This window comes from Patagioenas fasciata, chromosome 9 (assembly GCF_037038585.1).
Source record: "Patagioenas fasciata isolate bPatFas1 chromosome 9, bPatFas1.hap1, whole genome shotgun sequence".
NCBI classification, from domain to species: domain Eukaryota; kingdom Metazoa; phylum Chordata; class Aves; order Columbiformes; family Columbidae; genus Patagioenas; species Patagioenas fasciata.
This window is the reverse complement of record NC_092528.1, coordinates 30,681,338-30,705,587: the sequence shown is the minus strand read 5'-3', so window position 1 is coordinate 30,705,587 and position 24,250 is coordinate 30,681,338. Positions and strand designations below refer to the sequence as shown.

General features: G+C 47.4%; 2 protein-coding genes across 7 annotated transcripts in view; both read right to left on the bottom strand.

Annotated features, from left to right (window-relative positions):
- The window catches only part of PLCH1 (phospholipase C eta 1), a 69,714-nt gene extending 52,458 nt beyond the window's left edge, over positions 1–17,256 (bottom strand). For 4 of the 6 annotated variants that reach the window (XM_065844858.2, XM_071812777.1, XM_071812775.1 and 1 more), the window contains exons 1-2: positions 16,659–16,763; positions 5,346–5,462 (exon numbers count right to left, since the gene is read on the bottom strand). In XM_065844858.2, coding sequence (XP_065700930.1) covers positions 5,346–5,424 — 79 coding nt within the window. In that variant the 5' untranslated portion in view covers positions 5,425–5,462; positions 16,659–16,763. Of the gene's footprint in view, positions 1–5,345; positions 5,463–10,595; positions 13,479–16,658; positions 16,764–17,153 lie in introns of those variants that run through there. The other 2 variants (XM_071812774.1, XM_071812773.1) reach the window with 2 other exon arrangements.
- A 2,832-nt stretch (positions 17,257–20,088) lies between these two features.
- Positions 20,089–24,079, bottom strand: C9H3orf33 (chromosome 9 C3orf33 homolog). Its single transcript, XM_065844705.2, has 5 exons — positions 23,970–24,079; positions 23,833–23,892; positions 22,331–22,484; positions 21,368–21,528; positions 20,089–21,006 (listed from the first exon to the last, which is right to left on the bottom strand). Exons 1-5 carry the CDS (start codon positions 24,048–24,050, stop codon positions 20,740–20,742), a joined length of 723 nt encoding a protein of 240 aa, XP_065700777.1. The 5' UTR covers positions 24,051–24,079; the 3' UTR covers positions 20,089–20,739.
- Between the last annotated feature and the right edge of the window lie 171 nt (positions 24,080–24,250).

Below are 24,250 nucleotides of genomic sequence, written 5' to 3'. Positions count from 1 at the left end.
TCAGGACCTCGATATCCAAGTGCAGAATGAAGTTTCCATCCTTGCACTTCCCTTTCCCCAGGGGTGGAAGAAAGCGTTCTCAGCACAATGCTCCCCACCCATTTCCTCAGTAAGACGGTCAAGGCTACCAAAATGCTCAACACAACTCAAGTACCTGTCTACCTGCCGGGCTGACCCAGGCAAAGGGCTTGCCAAGGGGAAGCAATGGAGCAACTGAACCCGCTCCAGCTGCTGCCTCTGAAGGTTGTGTGAAACAACCACTTCCCTTCAAGCAGAAGGTTTGCACCAACCAACACAAGTTTTTTGAGTTAATAACCACAGATGATAAAAAACATGAGTGAATTTAAACAAACTTTAGGAAAACTTAGAGGTAAAGTTAATAAATGCAATGATGTAGATGCAGCTCCTGGCCGGGCAGTGTTATATTCACATTGATGACCAGTCCGTGCACCACAGGGAGGGTTATTTTCCCTCCCCTTTATACTTTTAGCCCAAATATCTTCTAGCAAAGTAGATGGATGTTTGATCTGACAATGCAGCCATTCCTCCATTGTTACTCCCAGCAAATAAACAAAATATGATCCACTTTTACTTCGAGAAAACAAACAAAATCTTCTTCCAAACCTAGATGTGCTTTGTATTTTGGCACTGCTTGCAACAGGAACAAAAAGTAGGTTCATCAAGTCCTTAAGGCTAATTGCTTATCTGTTGTATTCTACAGAAACTGCTAAAATAGCTTAAACCCAGATCTGTCGCTGGTTCGCCATTCTCGTGTGCACATACAGTGCTGCATCGCGCTGTTACTGAGGAAAACTGACATTTTTGCTCCTAGGCAGATAAGACTCCCTAGAGTACAAGATACAGCAGCAGCCTCCACTCCTGTAACCAAAAAAATTTCAGACATAAATAGATAAGAATGTTAATATCCTGCAAATACAGCTATTAGCAGCTTTTTCTAATAAAATTATAATTTTATGATAAATCCTTAGACAGTTGAACGTTACACGAGTGTTCAGTCGTTACTCAAAGCACCCCGTTAAAGCCTTGTGAAAAGGCACCCAGTTGTGTATCAATACTTTTTCTTGCCTAACAACATGCAATGGTCTCAAAGCACCATTACTAATTACAGCTTCAGAGCAAGAGTACAACTAGGATGCTTTAACAGTTTTTCCCAAAACTTCGCAACCTCCACCTCAAAGTATGTCAGTTTTTCCTGCGTTTTCAATTTGCTCTTGTGCCAACTTCCCCCATCAGTTCAAATAAGCCTTTCCTTCCCTGAGCGTTCCCTTTGCAATGCATTTCTAGTCAGCAGTCACATCGCCTCTCAGTCTCTGGTTTTCCAAGCTAAACAAACCAGACTCGTCTATTCTCCCGCTCACTTCTGCAGTCCCATTCTCTGCCTGTTCCTGAGCTCTCTTTACTCAAACATGGTGTTAAGCTGGTCCGGACAGCACTAACACCTTCATCTTACTCCAAAACACCCTAAATTGCATCTGCTTCCAACACACACATCACAGGAGCAATCTCATGTTGCCACATCTTGGATGTTCTGTCCTCCAGCAGCCCTGGCTTGCAGCTGGTGGTGCCCATGCTGGAGCAGAAGTGTTCAGTGCTTTCTTCCAGATGAGGTTCCTTGCCATTCCCCCAGAGGCACCGTGCACTCCAGCGGGTGATACCTGCAGTGCTGCTGGCTGCTTTGGGCATTTCTGCTCTAAGTTGGGGGGTTTTTCTCCCTTGGTTGGGTTTTTGGGGGTTGCTTTGGGTTTTTTTTTTTTGTTTGTTTAGGGCTGTTCGTTTTACACAAAACACAATGTTTAAATTACTCCAAATAAACCCAGAGCTTCAGCATTCTTATTTATGCAGTCCACAAGAGTTTCTTGCATTTAAACACCTCAGTTGGAGGTGACCAAATGGAATATCATCTATTCACGTTCTTACAGCAACGCAGGTCCCAGAAGAGTGTGAAGGAAACACCAGAGATGAACACGGTTGAGCAGCAAACACTTCCAGTCCCACCGTCTCTATGTGGGAAGATGATCCTGTGGTTTTTAAGAACACCAGCTGAGGCAGTGGGATATTTTTATTGGACTCGCACGTGAGGTCCAACAGTTCTTCCAGGTTCAATTACAGATAATAACCATGCCACTGTACTCTGACCTTCCAGATAAACCTGGTACAACTGAATTAGCCCACTGCTCTGAACAAGAGAGCGTAGTTTAGATAATATGAGCAAGATTGAATTAACATGACATCCTACCAACAGTCGTCAAGTCCCTATTGACACAGGCATGGAAAGAGGTGGAGAGGCCAAGAGATAAAATTAGAAACTAAGAGAGAGAATTAATTACAATTATGGAAATGCAATTTAAACAACAGGTTTGTATTTCTGAGAGATCTTCAGAAGAAATTATGATTGGCATAAGTAGGTGACTCTAGTAAGTGCGAACAGCTATTCTAGAACTGCTCAGAAAAATCAGCAGTTTGCTAAGCATGTCACAGCTTCTTTCTGCTTCACAATTACAAGATATTAGCATTCATAAATGTAGAAAAATAAACTAATCAACAGCTCTGTGTGCATGCTCCCTGAAGAGCCATGCTTGCTATATCAGAATATGAAACTATAAGAGTAGTAGCTACCAAAAAATCATGAGAACACTGTGTAAATTAGAATTAAAGGACAACAGACCCAGACACGTACAACCCAAACACCAAAATGTCAGCAAGTCACAAGGGGTTTGAAGTACCTTTCCTGCTAACAGATAATACCCATCCCACAGAGAGTTCACATTACATTTTCTTTCCTAATTTCACACTGGTGTAAAACAAAGTTTTAAAAAAGTATAATTTCCTTATATCTGGTGGAGAAAATACAGTCTGAGGCACAGGTCAGTTCTGGTTTAGCTGTCTGGCATTCACTTAGTCATGCAAAGCCCAGAGTTCACTGCTCAGTCCCACCTGGTCTCTCAGAGATAAGGAGGATGGGTCAATCGAAACACAAGGTGGCCACCAGGAAGGAGGACGAGCACCCAGCCTGCTCACCCGCCCCTCTGCCCTTTGTCAGGACCTACGGGATCAGCAGGCTCACCGACAAAAGGTAAACCCTTAAAAAGTTCCATCAACCCTTTTATCTGTAGCAGCACAGTCCCCTAGGAAACCAACTTCTCTCAACCATCAGTAGCAAAATGCTCATTCCTGGGGACATGCACACATCTCATGTCCTCTGCCACTGGCCAGCAGGGACTTCAGCTCCCTCCAGATCCGCAGAGCCAAAGTATCTGCCACTGCAGCGCCTTGCTTAGGCTGAGGAGACAAATGGGAAACCCTGAAGGATTCTGTCAGAGAAAAATAATTATTCCTATCCGGTCATGAATGAAAGATAAATAAATTAAACAAGCCATAGAATCTTTCTGCTCTAAGATTCCTACTAATTATGTCTTCTAGTTTAGACAATTATCACTTTGCAGACTCATCACTTCAATAGCTGTTCACGGATTACCGGACTTGGTGCTAATGGATCGTTATCCAGCCTTCGCGGCATTAGAAGGATAAAGACATCATGCTGCTCTGTGATAAAATACCACCTCAAGTCACAGAGCACGGATCAGACTTTTCTCTCACTTGATCCAGAATAGCAAAACTGCAGAAACACATTCATAACGTAGCTGTTCCATGGTAGAGAGAAGCATGATTAACAGATATTTACCAAAATCACCTCAAGAGTGCTCAGACTCAAAGGTGAACCTGGGTCAAGACACCTGGGAGATGACTCTCTCCTTCCAGTGTCAGGGAGAACTCAGAGGGAACACGATCCCACCGAAATCAGTGGGACTGGGCGAGCAGCCTGAGTTTCATTTGAGGAGCAGAACCGTTGTGCCTGGAGATGACAGGTTCACCCATGGCAGATCTGTGAACTGTCTTCCCTGCAATGCATGCCCCAAATATAGTGCACAGATGAATTAATACGACAATGCTGCTGCCAGACCGACTTACAGAAAAGTTATTAACATCTTTCCGGTGTCCCAAATAGAACTAGTAGTGCCTATTGGCAAGAGAAAAAGCACTAGAGGGGAAAATGGTGTTATCTCTGAACAGGCTTTTGTTAAGATGCACAAATTGACAAATGACTGATTCTCCCACTAAACCATTAGTTTCATCGATGGTGACACAGTCACAGTGACAAAAATGCAGATAGTTTGGCTCACAGGGGATTGCATTACAGTTCTGTGAGCTGCAAAACTCCCCAGGTTCCTGACAAACACAGTGAAAATGGAGATGTAGGTTCTCTGGAGAAAAATATTACCTCTGCTTTCAAAAACTTAAGTATTTCTATCTTGAACTGATAGGCATTCCATGCTGCTGTTATTAATAGTGCCAGAATCTGCCCTAAAGCAACAGTTTTAATCAGTGACCTCAAAGGGAATAAGGAATTCAGAATTTGGAGCGCTCAAACAGCACAGGGACAGCTCCCAAATCCCAGGGGTTCCTCACCCGCTGCAGGAGCACAGGCCGGGCCCAGCGCTGCTCCTTACCCACCCAAGGGCAAAGCCCCAACAAGGGGAGAAAACCCGCGTGGGGAATGCACATGCTGGCAAGTTCATATATCAGGTTTTAAGCATACAGAAAAGAGGTCCTGAAAATGAAGTATTTGATATCAAACTGTCTTCAGTGTATTGCCCAACTTTCCTGTTGGAAGGATATTTCTAATAACTGAACGATTCATAGCACGTAATCTGTAACGGCAAGAGACTACGATGTAAGTGGTTCACAAGAGACTAATTAGGAATCACTATTAGGCATCTATTTTGCATAAACTTCTGATCAATATTTGGAAGTCAAGCTCTTTGTGACACTTTCAATTCCTCCTCACTAGCAGCACAAAGGATGGATGCGCACCTGCAGATTTTGCTGGAGCCGTTCTAGAAACACCTCAGGAGGAAATGTTTAAGTGTAAGGCAGTGCCAGACCGTGTGAACACAACCCATTTCACCCCAAAAAGCAACCACCACCTAACCTCAAAGCAACTCCGCCCTCTGCAACTGCTGCTCTTTTCCTCTCCAGGCTTTAAGGTTTTAGATAGAGCTGTAGCTGCTTCCCTGCCAGGAGCTCCTGCCTGTCGGTGGCCTCACATCCCTAAACCAGACTCGGGGAAGGGCGCTCTGTGTGCGGAGCAAGGATGCGCGGACAGCGCAGGCAGCACCGGAGCGCCCCCTGGCGTCCCGCGGGCAGCAGCCCGTGTCCGTGACCCCCGGCACCCCCCCAGCGCTGCCTTCCCAGCAGATACAAATCATCCATCAATCCCTCGGAAATCTCAGCTCAAGAAGCCAAAAATATAAGTTCTAACTTACCATGAAACACGCCGTTGTCCACTAAGAAGTGCCTGCAGTACTGCAGACAGCTCTTCTTATCCAGACTCCAGTAACTCATTGTGAGATGACGTTCTGCTCACCATCAAAGGCAGAGACCTTACAAAATAAAACAGAGTATTGATAATTATGAGTTAACTCACAAGAAATGCAAGCACTATAAAAGTATTGGTGCCCTTTATGCAAAATAGTTCATTAGCTTCATACAAAGCATCACAAGAAGTGTAGTCACTCCAAACATGCCAGTCTCCGAGGATCCACAGGCTGTGGGTGTGGGTGGATCACCTGGACGGAGCCAGAGCCGGACTGTCCCCGGTCCTTCCCAGCAGCACGGTTAAGGCTGCTGGAGCGAGCCCACCCCACCAGCCGGCACTGCACCCGCCGAGGGTGCCTGGTGTCACAGCCACCCCCCAAAGCCCCCGCAGGCTGTTGTGGGGCCAGGGAGAGATGATCAATTTAATCCATTTAATGATGCTGTCCCATATTTCACAAACTACAGACACAACACAGCAAACACCACAAAGCTATAAATTCTCCCCAGTGAAGGTTACAAAAGAAAGGTAAATAAAAGGTAATTCTCTCCGGATTTCAGGAGCACAGAGTAGTGTTATGTGGACGCAGAGCCCTCGGCAGACATTCCCCATGGAGCTCGCGACGAGCTCTCCTGCAGACAGGCAGTTTGAGCAGTGCCTTTGAGATGGCACAGTAACACCAGCCATGCAGAATGTGTGTCCTTGAACCCCAAGGGATCCCAGCTTTGCAGAGGGAAAAGATTCTCTCAACCCAGAGCACCAATGCTCCCCTGTGCTGAAGCACGGGATAAGCTATTGATCTGCTTTACCACCTTTTCTGCTTCCCCCGCCTCCACTACACAGCTGATGACCAACAGGACTAAACAGAATGAGGAGCAATACCCTCCCTGGGAAATGCCACCAGCTGAGAACATCCCAGAGCACAACTAGGGAGCCCAAACGCTCCCCCCGATGGCTGCCTGAACCTAGTGCTCCCAGCACTGGCACAGGATGAGTTCTGCCAGCAGCACAGACAAGCCCATCAAAGTATTCGCGGGTAACTTTTCACAGATGCTATCATCAATAAGTGCTGGGAGTGGAGAGCAGTCTTTTTGGACAAGGCCCCAGAGCTCTGCTAGGCCAAGCCCCCGACGGCCAATTTTTCTTGGATCCAGCCAATAATATTTATAAACCGGTTTAAATGGAAATGCAGAGCAAGCCAGCACAAAACAAAGACCAGCCTGATGAGGGGAACGCGAGTGGCTGAAGCCAATCACTGGCAATGTGAGAAACAACCCCCTTCAGCCCCGGGAGCGTTTCCATCACAGCCACTCACTGTTCCACTCCCGCAATCCAGGACAATGGCAACAATCGGAACAATTATTTTCAGAGACGTAAACAGTAGAAGTTAACTCATTAATAAGCTGGTGGTTATAACTCAAGACAAGGCTGTATTTGTTTGAGTCATTTCATTGAACTTCCATTCAAACAATTTCAGCCTTTTGTTTTGCAAGTTGGACCTTGCAAAAATCTATCCCAGCCAGCAGGACTTGTCATGCACAGTTACAGCCAAACAACCAGCAGTTCATATTGCTTTGATATTTGCTGCTGGGAAAACAAAACAAAAACCCCATAGACTCTTTGATCTCCTGCTCTGACATCAAATCCTTTCACTGCTCCTTCTCCCTTTGCTATTTTATGAAGTTCAAGACTCTGGTTTCATGGATCCAGCTACCTTTTCCTGTTACACACCCACTCTGGCCTCCCATTTTATCTCCCTCCCACCTTCACTCCGGTCACCCCAGCTGGTTTCTCACCCACGCTTGGCACAAGCGACTCCAGCTGTCTGTAGCCAAGCAAACCGCCAGCATGATGTGAGGACACTGCTGTTCAAGCCTCCTCAGAAAGCTACTTTCAGGGGGGCCTAGTAGCAAATTCCACAAAATGAAGATGTTGTAGATGTGGGATTTGCCTCTCCACTTTGTCTCTGTAGGGAGGAGGGATGGTCTGAATGATCCACTGCAGAAACACCGGTTTCTGGTTTGCTCTGTCTTGAAACTATCAGAGTCTCCACTGCAGTATGTGTTTGCGGTACGGCCTGTGTATCGTTTATACTAAAGGCATATTTTAGTAAAATTTGGAATGCTAAACAGTAATACTTGTTACCTCTGTCAGGCCACATTTCTACATTTCTCAGACTTTTGCCCGTCCCAGCCATGAGCTTTCACAGCTTGCCATAACTAGGGCCACTCTTCTACATTAATTAGTAAGGTACAAGCTGTTAGTTACTTTTAAAGTGTAGGAGTCATTTACCATTGTCATCCAGCCTACTGCCAGGCTTTTTGCTTTAGGCTATAAAAAACATAAGTGGCACCATGTTTTAATTAAGAAAATTGTATCAAATATTCATCGCTAAGAATTTACACAAAATAAAAAGAGATCTTATCTCCTGCTCAGCTCCCACACAGAACTCGTGTCATGGGGGGAGGGATTTACGGGGAAAACGTTGCTATTGATCTGTCCATGCAGTGGCTCTGAAAGGAAGCCCTGGGCCCCCTCCCCTGCCTTTCACGGTCCTGCCGATACAATCCCCCTTTGTTCTTGCACAGAGGGTTCTCCCACACCACGGTGGCCCCTCGAACAAAGGTTCTCTGGCATGGCAGGGATGAGGGCAGAATCCCAAAGTGGCTGCATCAGCTGACACAAACATCCTGGAAGAAAACCTCCGTAAGAAACACCAGCAGTTCTTTGGAAGGTCCTCAGAGTTCTTTGCTTGCTCTGTCAGAGAGTACAGGAGAGCCCAGTCTGGATCGTGCCTTACTGTAGTGTACCAAAACAGGCAACCTAAACCCAACCAGCCACACGCTCTGCACCAAAAACCATCATTCCAAAAGAACAAGCACTTAGGAACTTAACTGTACACAAATTTACACCACTCCAGCAACAGTAACATTGCAGAAAAAGAGCATCCTGTTTAGGTCAGACCTGAACGGTATCCAGATTGTACGTGTATAACTTATTTTATACAAATAGAAAAAGCTAGATGAGTATAAAATGCCAGTAAGCATATCATTATGTTTAAATGAGTTACCAAAAGTCTGAACAAATGTAAATCTGAGTTCAAAACTACTTTATGTAGTTACTTGATAACACAACCAATAGAGACTTTTCTGCTCTACAGGTTTCTCAGCTTTGGGGTTTCGCTCTTTCATGACAAGCAAAGTGTGCGCAGGTTCAGCCCGGAGCCTGGCACAAGGCACTAATCATTCTAAGAGGTAAAGCAACTGGTGCTTCGCTACCTAAGCTAAGAGATCTTACTCCAGTGTGTCAAGAATCCATCTACTTTATAGCTAGATAAAGTGTACTGCCATGTAAACTGAGCAAGGGAGTCTATTATGTGGTCTGCAGAAACACAGGAACTTGAAGAAATTGTATTTTCTGTTTTGGCTGATGAATTCCCATTAAACACGTGTCAGCTGCGTTCCATAAGAGATGTCCTTCCAAGGAGAAGAGCAAGAGCTATGATTAGTTCTACTGAACCGCACTTTACAAGAGTAATTAATGGAAGTAAACCGATTTTGTACACACAAGTTTGATACAAAAAAAGAAGTTAAACTTATGTATTCATGTGTGTATGCATGCATATACGTATGTCTGTATAGACACTGACAGATGAGATGAACAAATATGGTGGGGGTTTTTTTTGGTTATCAATATAGTAGGTGAACTCCTCACAAGGAAAGTTTTGCTATATGCATGCTTTACGAAATTATTCTATTATAAAAGTTGTAGAGAGGAATGTATGAGATACTTGTGAATTTAGCAGAGTATGCATATGCTCTGCTTAGGTTGTGACAGATGCTTCTTAGTAAAAGAACTTTAACACAGAAAACATAACAGAGTCTCCCCACATTCTGCAGTTTCCTCTCTTGCACAATAAAAGCCCCATGTTTTAGTGAGATGTCAGAGAAGTAAGATGCTCATTCCAGGGATCACAATGTGTTATGCCAGCAGCTAGAGAGAGCACTCGAGAGAAACATGTTCTCAGCTCAGGGTGACTGTTATGGTTAGCACTAAACTATTTTAGAAAGTAGCAGTTTAATCTAAATATTTAGCTGCATTATTTAACCTGGACACTGTGCAGGTCCCGAATGTGAAGAGGGTATTAAGCTCATGGCCATTTAGCACCAGACAGGAACTGTTTGAGTCCTGTGCACAGCTCAAGGCACAAGCAGATTAATTGGGAGTTAAGTGAGCAGGACACAGGGTGGAGAGATTTCTCATCTCACCTTTTCTCTGTTGCCCTCTCCCCTTCTTGTTTCTGAAGCACTTCAACAGATAACATTATTAAGTCAATCAGATATTGTGAATGGCTCCTACTAACAGGACAGATACTGCAGTTCACCCATACTTCCCTCTGACAAAACCACAGCTCCTGTTTCAGAGCTTGCTGTTCCAGCATCCACCTAGTGGACGTATTCTGAAAGTATGATTCGTTACAAATATATTCCTTTCCTTAGCACAAAATGTTGTTGTTTTGGTTTGTTGTTTTGCTCGGTTTTTTGTGCAAGAGGGGAAACTGCAGAATGGTAAAACCAAGCACTTTGTTAAAAGTTCTCTCAAAGTACAACAAACAAACACCACATGTACTTGGCAATTCTGCCTTCAACGGAAGAGAAAGTCCAGAAAACACTGAATATTCAGAGGGCTCCAGATTTTGGAAGCTGACACTTGTTTCAGATACCTGTTAATGATAAATTTTACAAGTGACGTAACAGAGAACAAAGAAAAAAATAGGTTAAAAATAAGAAGAGCAATAGAGAATAAAGCAAAGGACACACTAAGTGATTGGAAATAGTGTATTAGCTCCAGCTCTGGCCATAGGGCACTCTTATGAGCATCTGAGACATCTGTGTGGGAGGCAGAAAGCCCAGCTGGCTGGCACTAAGTAGCAGGAATACACTGTCCAGAAACACTGGCCTGTAATCTGGCAGCTGTGGTGGCAGTGGGGGATCCCAGAATCTCTGCTGAATGCCACTGTGCAGCCAGTGAGCTTCCAGTTATTGCAAACAGGAAAAATAAGCACCAAATCACAGTACAAACACCACTTTGAACTTTCCTTGGAGAATACTGAGGCGTAATACTCTTCAAAAGCTAAGCAATGTGGCTTCACAACAGATCTACATCCATTATTGAAACAGAGCTAGGTTAACTCATTTACCTTAAGTTGGAGAGTAAGCAGAAGATTTAGTTGCACACGTCAGGAACACGTGGGCTGCCCAGGCGTGATCACTGGTCTTTCCGCACAACCTCCGAGTTCAATCAAGAAATGTCCAGATGAAGATCTACATCATTTCTAAAGGTGCCTCAGCACTCAGCAGCTTGGCAAACACATTGCAGTGGAAATGAGAGAAGACACTTATGCAAGAACATGCTCTCAATAGTCCAAGGGCTCGGCCCTTCGTTATACTAATATTATGAAATTACAGATATTGAAGAGAGGGAGGGAAGTCATTTGCAATTCTGTTTATACCACAAAATGCAACCAGGAAAATTTACACTCTCACCAATGTCCTTTCCTTGGAGCATGTTAAAACCTGCTGCAGGATTTCTCCTAGGCTAGTTTATCAGTAGTTATCAACAGGAACTTCTTTCCAAGCTTTATACATGAGAAAAAGAGCTGCTGTTTCCAGTTCATGTTTTCACTTTCTAAAGAAAGCATCAACAAATCTTCTGGTGGAACCACCTTCAAGCTTTCAGAGACCAGCTGCTGCACATGGGCTGTATCCACAGAACAAAGTAGCCATCAAATGAAAAGCTTATCCACAGTTAGACCTGAAAACCGAATCTGAAGAGATTATAAAATCCTAATATGACAATATTCTATGGTGCATTCACCCATCTGCAGTCTTGGGCTTCTTATTTCACTAAGCCACTAACAGTCACTCAGATATGGCTAAGCATTTAAGCTGGTTTGAATTCACACAGATTTAGATTTAACTGTCATACAAACCCAGGCTCTAAGGGTTCCAAACATCATCTGTGCAAATCTCCACTTTAATCAGCATCAAATATCTACATTCACTCAAAATAACCTGCATGGATGCTGCTAAAGTTACACTTCCAGGGGCCATGCAGAACAGGCAAGGCATGGTAGCTGCGTCAGACCATAGATCCATACTGCTGATACAAAGACAAGTTTTGCCCACAAATTGGTGTTACTCTTAAAAAACAAAGTTTCAACTACCTATGGTGTAAACTATTTTATAAATGTATGGATACTTTCCAGAATTTAAAGTATCTTCTATAAACAAAAAGCTTAAAAAGCACCAAAGTTACAGTTCTGATGTCAGTTTGCTGAAGTGGTTGAGAAAGCTGCTTCTAAATATTTGATTGTTCTACAGCAACTAACAAACTACAGCAGCAAGAAATAGCATTATCATCATTTGTTGCCTTCGGTCACTGCTCCCGCGACATCACATCACAGCTCTCTTCATTGTCCCCAACTAGTCCCAGCACCAACCCTGCCTGGGACACTCAGGGAACTGTTGCAGCTCCACGTAGCCGGTGCTGAGGGAGCAGAAAACAGGTGGCAGTGGCTGCACATCTCCCTCCTAACATCATCAGTGATCTGTGAGGTTCCATCTCACTTGGGTCACACCAGAGGACTGATGCCCACAATTTGCTCCATAAAGTTCCCTTTGCCAGGGAGGAGCAGGTAGATGTCACACACAGCAGCACACGTGGTGTCTGGCCAACAGGTCCCAGCCCCACTCCTGCCCTGGCAGCCCACCCAGCGCAGGCAGTAGGCCAGTCAAGATGTGTCAGTTCGTGTCACGGACAACTCCGATCTGCTCTAGCCACAGCTGGCAAACAGCAAACCTTCAGTCTTCCCCTCTTCTGATGCAGCTTTTGTTTCGAGTCATTTCTCCGCTCTTTGTGGGAAGTCACGAAAAGCATGTGTCAGCACAACCTGCTGCTGAGGAAGGCATTAGAAAGCATTTGAACTGACTGCCCATGGCAACAGACCCTGAAGGGGAATTAGCATTTGCTCCCCATTCCTCAAGAAGCCTAAATGGAATTTGTTTGTCTCCTCTTTAAGGAGTTATTTCCACATCGTTGGCACACTGCTGCCTCTATCACTCAGCAGACACAGCTTCTGAAGAAACCTACCTTGCACACCAAGACCACAAGACCCATGCATTTGTCATCAATTGACACAGCTGGTAATTGCCAATATTCTTCCCTTTTTTCTTGTGGGGACACTATGAGCCAATGTGTTGATCACTTGCAGTTGGAACTAAGACCAAGCAAAGAATATGAGGCTCAGCAATGCCCAGCTTAGACCCACGCAACTACAGCTGACACATTCCGCACTCCATACCCGTTGCACGCTTGGTCATGCCCAGCGTGCACAGCAACGTGAACTTTGCGTCGGTTCCAGTAAATCTGGTCCGTAATGAAGCATGGGCTGCTGTACACAACAGCTTGTCTCCACTTGATATTTCTTGCAAGCAACCTTGTCTTATTCCAAGTTGAAGAGACTCATGTGGACCTCTTTTACTGAGAATGTTGCACATGGCCCAGTACCCTTGAAGTGATTTTGCATTGTTTACTGGTGGACCTGACCCCCACAGGTTTATGCTGCATCCCTAGCATCATGTCCCTGTTTTTTTCTAGCACTGCAACAGGTGCTTGCTTCCAAATGGCTGCCAGCAGCTCTGCCCACCTCTCCCCTTCCACCGCCCTTCTGGGAACCTTAGTAAGTGCCCATCTGCAGCAACAGACAGCGGCTCACCTCCTGGATCTCACCTCTAAAGTAATGATAGCACCCTCAGTGCCCACAGAGACAGGAACAAGGAAATCACCTTTGTTACAGAAAACAATTCTGGTTTTCTAAAATAAACAACAAAGAAAATGGAAAAAAAAGTACACACACGCCTGTCCTGGAATTTGGTCAGTCTGCACTGGCATTGGCCAACCTCAGCAGTGCTCCCCTTACGGACTCGGAAGCAAGGACAGATTCCCCAGCCCAGTGCAGAGCCCGTGGTTCACACCAGTTAACCTCCAGCGGTTCACGCCAGTTAACCTCCAGCGGTTCACGCCAGTTAACCTCCAGCGGTTCACGCCAGTTAACCTCCAGCGCAGAGCCCGTGGTTCACGCCAGTTAACCTCCAGCGGTTCACGCCAGTTAACCTCCAGCGGTTCACGCCAGTTAACCTCCAGCGGTTCACGCCAGTTAACCTCCAGCGCAGAGCCCGTGGTTCACGCCAGTTAACCTCCAGCGGTTCACGCCAGTTAACCTCCAGCGCAGAGCCCGTGGTTCACGCCAGTTAACCTCCAGCGGTTCACGCCAGTTAACCTCCAGCGCAGAGCCCGTGGTTCACGCCAGTTAACCTCCAGCGCAGAGCCCGTGGTTCACGCCAGTTAACCTCCAGCGCAGAGCCCGTGGTTCACGCCAGTTAACCTCCAGCGCAGAGCCCGTGGTTCACGCCAGTTAACCTCCAGCGCAGAGCCCGTGGTTCACGCCAGTTAACCTCCAGCGCAGAGCCCGTGGTTCACACCAGTTAACCTCCAGCGCAGAGCCCGTGGTTCACGCCAGTTAACCTCCAGCGCAGAGCCCGTGGTTCACGCCAGTTAACCTCCAGCACGCCGCTCAGCTCTGCTCCACCACCTGCGGGAACCGCGGTTTGCTGGTTCGTGGCTCTAACAGCCTTCCAGGACAAGAGACATAGCGACTGCTCAGAACATGCTCTGCATCCTGCTGTGCCAAGAGGAAAGCACTTAATAACTGTGCTCATAAAGCCTCTTCAGCTCACTCAAGTAAATCTGAAGCATGAACAAAAGTTTCTGCAAGACCCTACAAGGGCATTACAGATGGCAGTCTCAGCTACTCTGACACGGGCAGGGAAAACTGTCCTGTAGAAGACAATACAGGAGGTCTCTAACAGACCTCTGCTTTGAATTTGGAATGTTTGTGATATTTTTTAACATTCAGCCTTCTTTAAATTTATTAACAAAAATCCAAAGCAAGAACAATACCCCGTCTACCCCTCCCCAAATCCACCACCCCCACACCACCCTTTGTACCTGTGGCCCTGGTTTTGCCATCTAAGTGATCAATTTTAATTAAATTGGATCTTTAGTGACACCTTAAAAAAAATCATAATTCGGATTTCATTGAATGAGAACCATTCTATTTATGGAGAGATTACTTTGTAGAATCAACAGAAATACACAGCTTCAGCATTAAAGCCTTTCCCAGAAACAAAGGGGAAGCTAAATATTGAACAGAGGACTCATTTTCATTCTGCGTTTTGATGCTGCTCACAAAACCATTTTACTGCCCCGAGTATGTCTCGACAGTGTTTTAAATTACAGATCGACTCATGCAGAACTGGGATCTGTTAATAGCAGGTGACCTCTCCTTCACTTTTACGGAGTGAAAATTTTATTCCTCTTTACAAATACTGGTGATTTTGATCAAAGTGATCGTGGGACACCCGCCTCACAGGGTGAAATGACAGAAGCATTAAATCAATTCCCTAGGCAACCTCCCAAGCTGAGCCAGTATTGTTAAAATAATGAGTTGTGCACCGCTTGATCCAAAACCACCAGCTGATCTCCGTTTTTTTTTAGACAATGGGTAGCATAAAACCAGAAAGCATCTGCAACCGGTCAGATCATTTTTCACAAAGCATACATCTTCAACTGATATAACATATTTTTTTCTATAACAGCTTACTGGCTTTTTTAAAACTAGAAAAAAGCATCCTTCAGAGTTCGCTCTTTGTTTTGGTTTGGGTTTTTTAAGTAATGTTCTCAACTTAATGCAGGGAGCTAACATTCAAAGGAACAGGAAGACTTTTCACAGCGTGCATGCACTCTGCGGTCTCTCACCTCCCAAAAAGTCTGCATTTTCTTTCCATATATCACATTATCTTTTACTTGGGTGTCTTGTTGCAGGGTTGAATCCTAATTTTTTAGTAAAGTTACATGCAGCTATTCTTTCACATTTCAAAAAAGACACCCAAAGTTTTCTTTTGCTTCCTCCAAGTTTTGTAACATGGGCCAGAAGTCCCAAGGACAAGTAGATCAGGAGAGTCCACTGAAAACAGGCAAACATTGTGCTTTACAGCTCAGGAGTTAAAGCACACTTTAAACAAAGAGCCTATGACTACTTCATCAGATAAGCCTTATATCTTTCTCCCTGGAATTTAATAACACTTCTTCTAAAAACACTTTTTGGTCAGCTAGAGTTGAAGTTCCCAGAATTAGACAGCTGCTTAATTACAACAAAACATGCACAGACTATAGTTTCCAGCTCATTGCACTTTCTTTTTTTTCCTCTTGGGAAAATAATAATAATAATTAAAAAAGCTTTATGGAGTAGATTATCAGCCCTCAAACAACGTATTTTTAGGAAGGACTCAATGCAGCAAGAGGTTTGACTATTTTAGCACAGGCTTGCAGCCAAGCGAGCTCCTGCAACACTCTCCGGGTGATGTCCTCCCCTCAGCGGGGTCAGGATTTTACGTTAAGCCTCATTTAACACAGTCTGGTTTAAATCTAAGCCACACTAAGTGGCTGCAGTTTTCTCTGGCTTTAGCTCATCACGGAACCGAGTGCTGCAACTGTTCCGACACAACATTCAAGCAGAGCCTCCCTCGCCATAAGGCAAAAGTCGGTTTTATCCTCCAAGAGACGGGGCAAAGGGCCCAAAAGAAGACTGGAAGTTTATCCGACGTGATTCATTATTTAACCAACAGAACAAACACGGCCACCGCAGCCGCCGGAGCAGCCCCTGCTGCCTCCGGCCGACCCCGGCCACAGCTCGGAGCACCAGGCGAAGCCCCCGGTCCCGGCGGCGCCGCCTCTTTCCCCGGGGACCCCACGATGCTCCCGAGGGTGCCCCGGGCCAGGCGGCTGCGGCTCTGCAGCTCCAGGGAAAGGAAAGGGCACGGATCCTTTGTAAAGCGGCTACACCAGCGTCCCGCGGGAGACGCGGTCTCAGCCACCAGAACACTTTAACAGACCAAAAAAAAAGTTACACCTTGTAAACCTTCACCTGAACTTTCTGCTGCAAACACCGGCAAAACCCAGCACCAGCTCCCAACACGAAAGCCCAGCGGAGGTTCCCAGAGGGGCGGGGACGGGTCCGACCCGCCACCTCCGGCCCCACCGCAGGAGCCCCCGCGGGGCCGCACCGCGGTCGCCGCCCGCCCACGCCTCGAAGCACCCCGGAAAGAGCATCCCACCCGGGGCCCGTCCCGCCCGCACCCACCGGAGAACACCGAGCTCGGCAGAATCCCATCCGCCTCCGCCACAACCTGCTCTCCGGTTCAAACACACGGCGCTGCCGCCCGCCCCGCCCCGGTCCGGCCCGCCCTCCGGCGCGGAGCGCAGGGCAAACCCGGAGCGGCACCGCGCCCGGAGCGGAACGCGCTCCCGCCGGCCAGCGACGTGGCGGCAAGCGCCTGAGGCCGACGATCCAGTCCCGGTGTTGCGGCGGCCCCGCGCCCGCTCCCATTCAACCTGCTCCATTGTGTCCGCTCTGAGCCGGTGGGACGCCGCGCCGGCCCTCAGCGCAGCCCCTCAGCGCAGCCCCTCAGCGCAGCCCCTCAGCGCAGCCCCTCAGAGCCGGCCCTCAGAGCCGCCCCTCAGCGCTGCCCCTCAGCGCTGCCCCTCAGCGCCGCCCCTCAGCGCTCCCCCTCAGAGCCGCCCCTCAGCGCTGCGGGGCCGCTCCCGCCCTCAGCGCTGCTCCTCAGCGCCGCCTCACCTCACGGCTGCCGTGGGACGAGGGCCCCTTTCTCTCACCCGCCCGACGGAGCCCCCCGAGCCGGGGAGGACGGTCCGCCCTGAGGCGATCCGCGGGCCGGCGGGCACTGAGGGCGCGGGGCGGTCCCGCCGGCGGCGGCTGCCATGGAGACGCGCGGGACGGCAGCAACGGCCACAACGGCCGCACCTGCCGCGCGGCGGCCCCGCCCTTCCTCACACCCCCCCAGCCCAAAACTCCACTTCTACCGTTATAATTCAATTATTTAATTAAATTATATATCAAAATGTTTCTAATCACAAACTCCGTGAGGACATTCTCTTCTCTTGAGAACTCGTAATTTGTTACCTCTGATCCTTGCGTTACCTGGGAGACTTTCCATCCCAATAACCCGGGCAGGGAGAGGCAGTGCCCTTCACAGTGTGTCAAAAGTGAAAATCCGCACCAAAACCACAAAACTTAGGTGATTTCCTTCAAAGAAAAAAAAAAAAATCAAAACTTATCCCTTTCGCTATGAGTTTTTAAGCATTGAGACAAACAGTGATTCAGACAGAGAGTGTGGTACCTGCAGTGTCAGAATATTTTTCTAATTTAACTGTGAGGTTATCAATATTAAACAAATATGCAAAACAGATTAAGATGTTCCAGACAATGGTCTGAAAGCATATACAAGGATATTTTACCCCCATTACCACTTGTGCATGGGATAAGTAATGAAAATAAGTACACAAGCCATCAATGAGTAATCACAGATGAGGCCAACTCTGTTTACTCGGGCGAATGTTTTGACCTTTCGATATTTCTGCCGCCCCCTTCTTTGCGTATTTGATCTGCTGAGGCCGTGGGGTGTCTGTGGACGGACTGGTTTTACTGGTGGTCCCGTGGACGACCGGGGAGCGTTTTGTAGCCAACCAGCAGGTTGAGCTCTGACAGACTGGGAAAGAGGGGATGATGGAGCCTGGTGACCCGTGGCCTCTGCTGTTGGGGGAACTGTGTGGCCAGGCCTTGGTTTGCCAGTCCCTCAGGAAAGGACACTGCCAGCACACCTGCCGCTCCGGGTGGGCTCCGAGGGCGCCTGGTGGGCTTTATGACAACCATTTGCCTTACATGCTGCACCAGCCATAAAACCCCATGCAATGCTGGAGGTATTTTTCTTAGTGAGCCATTTGGAGGCATCTCCTTTCACTCCTTAAGATCTTTTTGTATTGCTCGCAGCGTATTCAGAGTTGCAGGGCCAAGGCACACGAGCTAAATCGTTTAATTATTGCCATTCTCAGTCACGCAAGAGCTGCATCCTCTGCTTGGAGATACTCTCGTGCGCATTGCTGCTGTGGCTGAAGGAACAGGATGATGCTCCTCAAAGGGTGTTTTTCTACAATAAAGTGCTTTTTCTCCCCCGACCTCCCGTCTGGTTCCTCAGCGATTTGTTCCTACTCCCCTTACGGGTTTTCAACAGACAGGCCTCCCGCAGAGACAAGACCTGCGGCCTCTCGGGCCTGGCACATATGGAAAGCGAAGCTTTGAACTGAGTTGTGCTGTCGTGAGGGGGACGGCTGTGGTGTTTGAAAAAGAAAACATACAGATAAGCCCTGGATGATAACAAAACCAGCATTAACAAGCAATTACAGGAGTTGACTCTCATGAAAACATTTGTCACTGCAACCTCAAATCACTCGGTCGCTCTCTGTGCGAGCAGCGTTGTCCACGGCAGCACCGATCCCTCACACAAACCTGCTTCCCCGGGTTTGTTTGCTGACCAAGAACTGGAGTAAAAGCACATCACCAAAACCTCTTGTCCTGTGCAAAAAACGTGAAAATACATGAGAGGCCCAAATTCAAAGATTTCAGTATCCCTCTCCATAGTTCCTTCGGAAATGGTTCGATTACCTCCAGCCACAAATACAGGGAAGGAAACTTCACAAATCTAGTTCCAAATAAGAGTAGGACAAAGAACTGACAAAGCAGCTGTGTTGGCACCTTTTACGTCCCTCACAATTGAACAGAAAGGATACAGCAATTTGCTGTAATTTAGAAAAACTCTAGGGCTTTTCTGAACTTCACCAAGGATAATAAGGGCTGGGAGGGTTCTTATGTGCCCTCACCTCACCTCTGCTCGCCGGAAATGTATAATAGCATAGGGTTTCCTGAGATTTTTCTCTCAGCTTTACAGTGGATTTTTGCGTTAAACCTTCCTATCACTCATTTGCAAATCAGAAGTGCAAAGTCCAGGTAGAATTATCCAGAAAAAAACACACTGTAACTGTTCAATTATGCCCAGTTTGGAAAAGCTGCACTTCCCAGATGTAGGAACAGCAGATTATTGCTGAGACTGAATTTGTAGTTGAAGTTAACACTGAATTGTGAGTTTTGCTCTGGAGGATGGGACAGCCGACCCCGAATGTCCAAGCAGCACCGCAGCGCCTGGCCCTTCGCTGTCTGATGCAGAAACCAGATGCGCCACTTATTTTCACGTATTTTTAACAGGCGCAGCCCCGTGGTTTGCAGCCCCGCCGAGGTCTGTCCCTGCCCTAGGGCCGCATCCTGTCCCCACGCTGCTTCCAACACCCAGATCTGCGCCACACCAAATTGTGGCCAACCGCTCGCTGTGCTTTGCGAAAACCAGCTTCACCGCCACGGGGACCCAGGACCAGCACTCAACAACCACCGACATTTCCTCTTACCGGAGGAAAGAAGGAGCTCGAGATTCACAATTTTGCCCTGAAGTCCGCTGTACTATAACATAGCAACTAATAGTCAGATACGCAATGCTCAGCTAGTAAGATTTTTGTACCACACACTTCTCCCAAGTATTATTTCATTGGTAAGGAATCACATGGAAAGAAAATCGGTAAAATACTCCACTTTAAATAAATATTGGGACTGTGGGAGGTAAAACAAAGCTCAAGTGCTTGGTATTGAAAACACGTGACAATGAACATAAGAAATTCAATCTTTATTCTGAGAACACTTACAAAATAAATAACAATAGACTCTGATATACTTAACACATTTCAAAAATAAAGCGAGAATTGAAGTTCTTAGCACAGTGTGGTCCACTTTCCAAATTTCATCTTAAAGTTTTATTTCAATCTGATTTTAGATATTTACAGAACCACCAGAAAAAACCAGCATCGGTTTTTCTCCTTTGAGTGAATGTTGTCTTCTAAAAATTTGGATTATTGACACATTCACTTATATTCTTTGATACACCGAGTGATATTTTTTCCAAGAAACTCCAGTTGTTATGACCTTATCGGCTTTTTAAGATCTGCCATAACAAATTACCTTTTATATGGATAACAATGCAACCCATTGCTCAAGATGAAAGGTTTTTAAACCATAGATAAAACGCAAAAGTAGCATAAGAATAGAAACCAAACAAAACGCTCGTCTATAAACACACACCACAAGCTTTATAAAGGTCTGAAATGGAGTTTTCTAATCCATGTGGGCTATGTAGTAACGACACGTAACAGAGAAGCATTTAAATGCTACGTTTAAATTATGGCACTGTTTTTCATCATAAACTTCTACTGTCCACAATGCACTTAACACAGGCAACCGATTCCTCCAGCCAAGCCTTCTTACCTTACACAGAGTTTCTTAACCAGCTCACAAACTGTTTCAGCATCTGCACAAATTTATTGCTGCTTATACGATCTCTAATTCTCTCCGAGTAACTTTCTTCTTTCCATATTCCTCTCCTTTTCTCCAAGGCCTTCAGCTCGGCGCGCAGGAGCCTCCTGTGCAGCCTCCAGTAGAGGCGAGACTCGTGGTGCAGCCCGGCCACGCGGGCCGCTCTGCCCAGCCCCTGCCGCAGGATCTCTTCATTTAAGCACACGCTGAGAAATCGACCCTATAAAAACACACAATAAATACGATGCTCACATCACCCTTAAGACGGTTTTACTTAGACACAGGCTTTACTTCTGAATTCAGCATTCAAACTCTTGTGAGAGACATTTGGTGGACTGAACAAGAGGCTGATCGGCACTGCACAGTATAGCCTGGCACCAACTGAAAAATACACCCACGTCACCAATCGGCCTGCAAAACTGCTCGTCTTCCAATCAGATCTACAAATCCAACACTGAAAATCCGCATCAAGATATATAAACTATAAGTAATGACATTCTTTAAGTGTACTGGGATAACTGAACTGCGCAACCATAGACTCAAAAGCGCAGATGAAAGGCAACTTTTGTCACCCTATTTACCTTGTTCACTGAAACCAGGCACTCGAGCGCCTCGTCCTCCCTCCCGAGGAGCTGGAACCAGACGATCTGCGTGGGCCTGAGGTGCCGCTGCAGCCAGCCCAGGGCGCCGGGCGCCAGCTGCACCCCCGCCAGCCGCAGCAGCAGCAGCCCCGGGCCCTGCCCTGCGCACAGAACCACGTTAGGAGCACAGCACCCTCACGCACCCCCTCAGCTCCTCTCAACGCCTTTACTGCCATTGACTTAAAAAAACCAACCCATTTTAGCTCCCCAAAGCACTACTTCCTTGCAAATAAGACTTTGGTCTCACCTCTCCAGTAAAATAAATGTAATTCAAGATTGCACAGGTGGTTTCAGCTCATTTGTTTGATTTTGCATACAAACAGAACCGCTTTCCTTAGCAGTCACTATTATTTTCTCTGAAGGGGCAGAAGCAACAGGCAAGGTGTTTACAAAGCGTGTGGCTCGGCTGCTGCCAAGTCTTAGAAAGACTGTCCATGTGTAGGGGTTTCTATAGGGCTGTGTATAGGGGTTTCTATAGGGCTGTGTATAGGGGTTTCTATAGGGCTGTGCACAGGGGTTTCTATAAGGCTGTGCACAGGGGTTTCTATAGGGCTGTGTACAGGGGTTTGTATATGTAGCTGCCAGATCCTCATCCACAAATAACCACAAATCCCAACAGCATTTGTGTCAGGAAGGAGATGAACCATGCAAGCAAGCCAACTGCCTGCGTGGCAGCTTTGCTGTTGGAAAAATACAAGGATAATGACACTAATTAACACAACTACTGTATTGAGAAGCTCTTTTTACAGATCTCCTTCCAGTCCTGCATCCCCCGTTTCCCACCTGTAAAATGCGGAAAGCCCACAAGGCAGAGCCAGAACTGCACCGTCCCTTTCTCTCTCTGCAGACACACCAAGGACATCATTTCATCCCTGCCCTCATTCCTCATCTTCTTTCACTCACACTTTCTCTGTAGCGATGTAAAGAAAGGAACGCTAATGGGGACGTGCTCCACTTCCAGGCCTTTCTCGGTGATGTGGTGTAATTTGCCCCGCAATTTCACGTTCTTTTCTACAAACGCCGCGGGTATGTCTGAAGCACTTGTAAACTTGGTTGTCTATTGGTGGAAAAAAGAGCAAGACAAAGTTTAACAAAAAATGTAGAGCAGTTACAATCACATTAAATCCAACTTCTTAAAATAGTTTGGCAAATTACAGATCTATTATTAGACAGCAAGGGTAAGTATATATCTATTTAATAGCGACCAGCTGCAGAAGCCATTATGTGCCAGCCTTGCCAGACACTTCGGGATGCTCCCTGTTTTACAGGACTTGCAGCATTAGGGGCGGGCATAACGCAAAGTTTAGAGGAAGAACAGAAACAGCCGTTTTTTGAGTGATGCACATTGAAGTTCACTTAATTCCCACAAAAAGAGCGTTTTAGCACCAAACCAAACCAAACCAAACACCTCCCCCCCCAACAAACAAAACAGAAAAAAAAATATTCTGATGACATTTGGTAATATTTTGAAGTAAGAATTTTACACAAATATTCTCCCATAGCAAAGTGCATTTGGAATTGTGCAGAGGGAAGCTCGGAGGAACTGTTATTTTTCAAGCAGCTGAAGAACACGGCAGAAGGGGTCTGAGACGCAGCTTTGGCTGGAGCTGGCGGTGCAGCGTTAGTACAGGGCACAAACTGGCCATTTCAACAAGTGAGCGAAAATGTACTGTTCTGCTTAAAAATATTTGAAAAAGCAATTCTGTTCATGGAAGTAGGGAGAGAAGATCACAGAATCCCAGAATGTCAGGGGTTGAAGGGCCCTGGAAAGCTCATCCAGTGCAATCCCCCCATGGAGCAGGAACACCCAGCTGAGGTTCCACAGGAAGGTGTCCAGGCGGGTTTGAATGTCTGCAGAGAAGGAGACTCCACAACCTCCCTGGGCAGCCTGGGCCAGGCTCTGCCACCCTCACCATGAACAAGTTTCTTCTCAAATTTAAGTGAAACCTCTTGTGTTCCAGTTTGCACCCACTGCCCCTTGTCCTGCCCACTGGTTGTCACCGAGAAGAGCCTGGCTCCATCCTCCTGACACTCCCCCTTTCCATATTGATCCCCACGAATGAGTCCCCCCTCAGTTTCCTCTTCTCCAGCTCCAGAGCCCCAGCTCCCTCAGCCTTTCCTCACACGGGAGATGCTCCACTCCCTTCAGCATCTTCACAGCTCTGCGCTGGACTCTCTCCAGCAGTTGTGAGATGTGAGAAAACCATCTCTATTGGGACTAGAGGTGTGAGACAGTTTGGAACGTACGGCAGAGCAACCAAGCGCTCGGGAGCTGGGGATGCAGAACAGGCTTATGAGTTAGGAAACAGACCAGAGCGAGGAAGGTCGCTCGGTCCAGGCCGCGGAGATGCCGCTCGAACGGGGCCACCGAGAGCCGCCCGGCCCGCCCGCACCCCCGCACTCACCATGCGGACACTCCGGGCCAGCACCAGCACCGCGGCCACCGCCAGCGCGCTGCTCAGGCTCTGCGGGCAGAGAGAGGCGCTCAGCGGGGCTCGGGGGGCTCGGCCTCTCCCCCGGCCCCGCTGCCCCGGCCCCTCACCCGCAGCAGGCTCAGGTGCGCGTCCGCCCACTCCGAGAGCCGGGCCAGGCCCTCGGCCGCCCCGCTGCGCCGCTCCGCCATGGCCGCCGCTCCTCCGGCCCGCGGGGAGGGACGGGAGCCGGGGCGGGGACACGGGAACAGGGGCGGGGACACGGGAACAGGGGCGGGGACACGGGAAGCGGGGCCGGGAGGGCGGAACCGGCCCCGGGGGAGCGGATGGACGGGTCGGCCCCAGCAGGCGGTTGTAATGAACTTCCCAACCCAAGCACGGTAACGCTCCG

Bases quoted from the DNA above. Each gene is read 5' to 3' on its own strand.
- C9H3orf33 (XM_065844705.2), bottom strand. From the start codon at position 24,050: ATGGCGGAGCGGCGCAGCGGGGCGGCCGAGGGCCTGGCCCGGCTCTCG. The intron at 23,893-23,969 runs GTGAGGGGCCGG...CTCTGCCCGCAG, and splicing joins CGCACCTGAGCCTGCTGCGG to AGCCTGAGCAGCGCGCTGGC. The intron at 21,529-22,330 runs GTGAGTGAAAGA...TTCTGTGCGCAG, and splicing joins TACATCGCTACAGAGAAAGT to GGCAGGGCCCGGGGCTGCTG.